The 5,011-nt window shown below is 50.1% G+C and overlaps 1 protein-coding gene across 1 annotated transcript; it reads left to right on the plus strand.

The window, feature by feature from the left end:
• The first annotated feature begins 349 nt into the window (after nt 1-349).
• nps2 (putative alpha-aminoadipate reductase) lies at nt 350-4,604 on the plus strand. The gene is made up of 6 exons (XM_067646562.1): nt 350-585; nt 658-853; nt 906-1,410; nt 1,482-1,613; nt 1,670-2,594; nt 2,648-4,604. Exons 1-6 carry the CDS (start codon nt 531-533, stop codon nt 4,390-4,392), a joined length of 3,558 nt encoding a protein of 1,185 aa, XP_067502524.1. The 5' UTR covers nt 350-530; the 3' UTR covers nt 4,393-4,604.
• Nucleotides 4,605-5,011: the final 407 nt, after the last annotated feature.

The raw sequence follows: 5,011 nt of genomic DNA on the forward strand, positions 1-5,011 counted from the left end.
CGCGTTGTGGTTTAGGTTGACGCGTCCCACTTTAGGCCAACGACCCTTCTTTTTAGCTATCTCTAGGTATCAAACGATAGCTAGAGGGCCTATGGGAAGAATGCAGCTTGAATTAGAACGCTAGGGGTTGTGGTTGTAGAGTTATTTCAAATTTTCAATTTTCGCAAAGATTCGTGTTTTTTTTCGCGAGAGGGTAAAAGAGTGATTTGGCATTATGTAATATGCTGAGACTTTTTGGACGCTCGGTGGAGAATTCGTTGGTGATAAGGAGCAGTATGCCCGCACGTGCGCGTAGTGCACGTACCAGTCCACCGGGGGGTCTGATTTATGAGATAACACACACCCATCTTCGAAATCACAGTCCTCGGAATCATCTTCACTAGCCTGTCTCACCTTGACCTGACTTAAGGAGACTACCCAGAACTAGCTAGACCATCGATTGTGTATTAGGCGACGAAAGGTGCTATTGCCAACGGTGGAAAGAAGAAGAATCTGAACGAGGTGCCCGACATTTTCCTGCTGCGTTGAAAATGTCCCAAGCCCCGGATCCGACAATCGACCTTCATTGGGGTGATTATCGTGGAGGTAAGATATAATGCGTTTAATTTCACCTCTTGTTCCACTTACTTCAGCACCCTTCTCACCTATCTACTACAGCCATCCATGAAATTTTCGCATCCAATGCCAAGCGCTTTCCAAACAGGCAATGTGTCATTGAAACCAAGAGCCCACGAATCGCTCAGCGCACTTTCACATATCGCCAGATCAACGAGAGCTCCAACCAGTTAGCACACCACTTCTTGGCCCACGGGTGCGAAGTGGGGGATGTTGTCATGATATATGCCTATCGAGGGTCGGTTCTTCCTCTGCTTCCTCTCTCTCGTTACTGACTGACCAGGATGTAGGGTTGACCTTGTGGTTGCCTATATGGGGGCCCTCAAAGCCGGCGCAACTGTCAGCGTACTTGATCCACAGTACCCTCCAGAGCGCCAGAGGATACTGTTGGACGTTGCGAGCCCTAGATTCCTTGTCTGTATCCAGAGAGCTAGTGAGGAGTTCGGCAAGCCTTCTGACGTTGTTATGGACTTTATTGCGAGCAACCTAAGCATCAAGTCTACTGTTCCAGCGCTAGAGCTTTCTGGTAATGGGGAGCTTACCGGGGGCATTGTCGACGGCAAAGATTGCCTCGAACCCTGGGTCTCCGGCAGAGAGGAATTTTCTCATGTCCTGGTTGGCCCGGATTCGGTTCCTACTCTGAGTTTTACGAGCGGATCTGAGGGTAGGCCGAAGGGCGTCCAGGGACGCCACTTCTCACTGACCTATTACCTACCTTGGATGGCAGAAAGATTTGGCCTTTCAGAGGAGGACAGATTCACCCTTTTATCGGGCATAGCCCATGATCCGGTGCAAGTAAGCTATTCTCTATCCGAATATCCCCACTCACTTCTGTGATACGGAAGATCTAACTAGCGTATACAAAGAGAGATATCTTCACCCCGCTTTTCCTAGGCGCCAAACTAGTTGTTCCTCCGACAGATGTGATTACCTACGAGCGGCTCGCAGAATGGATGAAAGAGCACAGCGTCACAGTAACCCACTTGACTCCTGCTATGGTCAGTATGGTCGCTTCTAATGCCGCTGTCGATTTTCAGACTAAGCCAATCCGCAGGGCCAAATTCTCGTTGGCGGAGCCACAACTCAATTCCCCTCCCTTCGGAACGCCTTCTTCGTCGGTGATCTCCTGACTAAAAAAGATTGTAAGAAACTACGCGGCCTCGCACCCAATGCTACCGTGATAAACCTCTATGGCTCGACCGAGACGCAGCGTGCCGTATCATTTTTTGAAGTCCCAAGCAAAGCCAACAATCCTGCGTTTCTTGACTACCTACCAGATATCATTCCGGTTGGCCATGGTATGCTGCATGTCCAGCTCTTAGTTGTTGATCGTGAGGACAGGACCAGGCTTTGTGGCGCTGGTGAGCAAGGGGAACTGTTCCTGCGAGCAGGGGGTCTCGCAGAGGGTTACCTAGGAAACGACGAAAAGACGGCAGAACTCAATCATTCAAAGTTTCTACCCAACTGGTTTGTCGATTCTACCAAGTGGACACAGCAATATGACCACCAGATGACTTTGGGAGGTCATGAGGCTTGGAGGAAGCTTTTTAAAGGACCACGAGATCGTATATATAGAACTGGTGATCTTGGTCGACTCCGTGCTGACGGAAGTGTCGAGTGTATAGGCCGGATTGATTCGCAGGTCAAGATACGTGGTTTTCGAATTGAGCTAGGTGAGATCGATGTATTCTTATCACAGTACCAATTTGTGCGCGAAAACATCACAGTAGTTCGAAGAGATAAGGACGAGGAGCAAACACTCGTCACTTATTTCGTTCCCGAGACAAAGCGGTGGCTCCAATACCTTCAGCAGCAGGAAGATGGGAGATTCACCGAGCAGGATATACAAGATGAGTCGATGGGAGGAATGCTTAGACGGTTCAAGTCGCTGTCTGACGACTGCAAGAAGTTTCTTGCGACCAAGATTCCCAAATACGCTGTTCCTAGCATCGTTATTCCTCTATCTCGGATGCCCTTAAGTATGTTCCCCCGATGAAGCATATCCATATTTAGCCTAACAAACAGCTCCCAGATCCGAACGGCAAGATAGACAGACCCTCACTCCCCTTCCCCGATGTGGCAGATCTCGCTCTTCTCTCCAAGAGGAGGGCTTCGTCCATAACTGCTAATTTGACCGACACCCAGACTCGACTAGCTAGGATATGGGCATCAGTGCTTCCCAACCGCTCTGCACGAATGTTTGTACCGGCTTCCAACTTCTTTGATGAAGGCGGTCACTCCATCCTCGCACAGCAGATGTTTTTCCGTCTTAAGAAAGAATGGAAGGATATCGACGTACCAGTGAGCGTTATATTTCAGTCCCAGACCCTCGAGGCTCTTGCCGCAGAGATTGATCGAGCCCAAGACCCTATTGGTCTTCGCCTCGACGCGATGCCTCTCCCTGGAGACGGAAATGTTGAGGATGAGGCGTATGCAGCGGACGCGAGGGATCTGGTGCGTCAACTTCCCGAGTCCATTCGGAGTGCAGCAATAGAGTGCGACTACGCAAATACCCCTCCCACTGTGTTCCTGACTGGCGCCACGGGCTTCCTAGGCTCATACATCCTGAACGAGCTCCTCGAGGGCCCTACCAAAGCGCATGTTATTGCGCACGTGCGAGCCAAGGACACAGCCGCAGGTCTAGCTCGACTTGAGGCAACAGCCAATGCCTTCGGCCTGTGGTCCCCAACCTGGACATCTACATCCAGGCTCGAGGTCGTGGTAGGGGATATCTCCAAGTCACGCCTCGGTCTATCCCAGAACATCTGGGATCGCCTCTCCGACGAGGTAGATACCGTCATCCACAACGGCGCACAGGTTAATTGGATGCTGCCGTATTCAAGCCTACGGGCGGCCAACGTGCTTAGCACACTGGCTTGCATCCGGCTCTGCGCCACTGGAAAGCCAAAGCGATTAGCATTCGTCAGCTCAACCTCGACACTGGACAATGAGTACTACTTCCGTCTCTCGCGGGAGCTTGGAACCGCTGTGTTGGAGGCGGACGACCTGGAGGGTAGTTGCAAGGGTCTTAGCACGGGTTATGGGCAGTCTAAGTGGGCGAGTGAGTTTGTGGTGCGCGAGGCCGGACGGCGGGGCCTCGTGGGTGCCGTTGTTCGCCCGGGATATGTCACAGGGGATCCGAGATCTGGCATTTCGGTTACGGACGACTTTTTAGTCAGGCTGTGGAAAGGGTGTTTGCAGGTGGGAGCGCGCCCTAACATTGCAAACACGGCCAACGTAGTTCCTGTCACGCAGGTCAGCCGCATCGTTGTCGCCGCGGCGTTTCATCTCCCTGCTGCTCTCGGGCAGCTCTTGGGCGTGGCTCAGGTTACCAGCCATCCGCGCCTGACGTTAAATGATTGGATTGGTGCTCTTGAGGGGTATGGGTATCCTGTGCCGATGGTATCGTATCAGGAGTGGTGCACGAAGATCACGGAGTACGTAAGTGAGGACGCCAAGGAAGAGCATGCTCTGCTCCCACTCTTCCACTTCGTGGTGGGAGACTTGCCTGGGAACTCCATTGCCCCGGAGCTAGATGATGCGAATGCAGCAGCGGCGCTGGGGCCATATGGTAAAGAGACGGGTAATCAGGGGGATCCTCTAGCTGCAAACACCGTAGATGCGCAAACTCTCGGCATGTACTTGGCGTACCTAGTTGCAGTGGGCTTCCTGCCTGCGCCGGTGAAGAAGGGCGAGTTTGAGTTACCAAGGGTCGATGGTTTGAGGTTACAGGCTTTAGTTGCAGGACAACTTGGTGGCAGGTCTGCAAGGCCGTGAAAAGTGGCCGTAGAGCATGAAGGCGCCCGGCAATGGCATTATAAATCTTCAGTTTCTAATGTGTACCACTTAACGTAGGTGATGGGGTTATGAAGGTGACCCTAGTTATGAAGGTTTGCAGGTTTTGCAAACAAATTTCGTCGATGCGCCCTGCTTCGTCTGTGCTCCAACACTTTGATGTTCATTGTTCAACCCCTTTATAACCCTATCACCTACGTTAATTATAAAAAGCTCTTTTTATATAAAACTTATATATATAAAATGTAAAAGCTTTAGTAATAGAATTAAATCTATTAATAACCTATATATAAAGATTTTAAATTAAGGAGAAGGAATAAAATTATTAGGAGCTATTTAATAAGAAGCCTTTAAAGGGCCGCCAAAGCACTAGCATTAGGAAAACTAGAGACTGGTAAGGGCTAGCCTATAGCTGGCCCTGGGTACTATTAGCTGAACCCATTGGCCTACTTATATACACTTGTTAACGTTAGCTATATAGAGATACGTTTTAAAAGTCTTTGCCGCTAAGCCAGCCTACTACTAAGGTAGAAAGATAACGCACACTTCCTTTATGCTAAGATATTCCTTAGTAAATTTAAATATAAACTTAAGTATGATA

Source organism: Cenococcum geophilum (genome assembly GCF_001692895.1).
Source record: "Cenococcum geophilum 1.58 unplaced genomic scaffold K441scaffold_29, whole genome shotgun sequence".
NCBI lineage: Eukaryota > Fungi > Ascomycota > Dothideomycetes > Gloniales > Gloniaceae > Cenococcum > Cenococcum geophilum.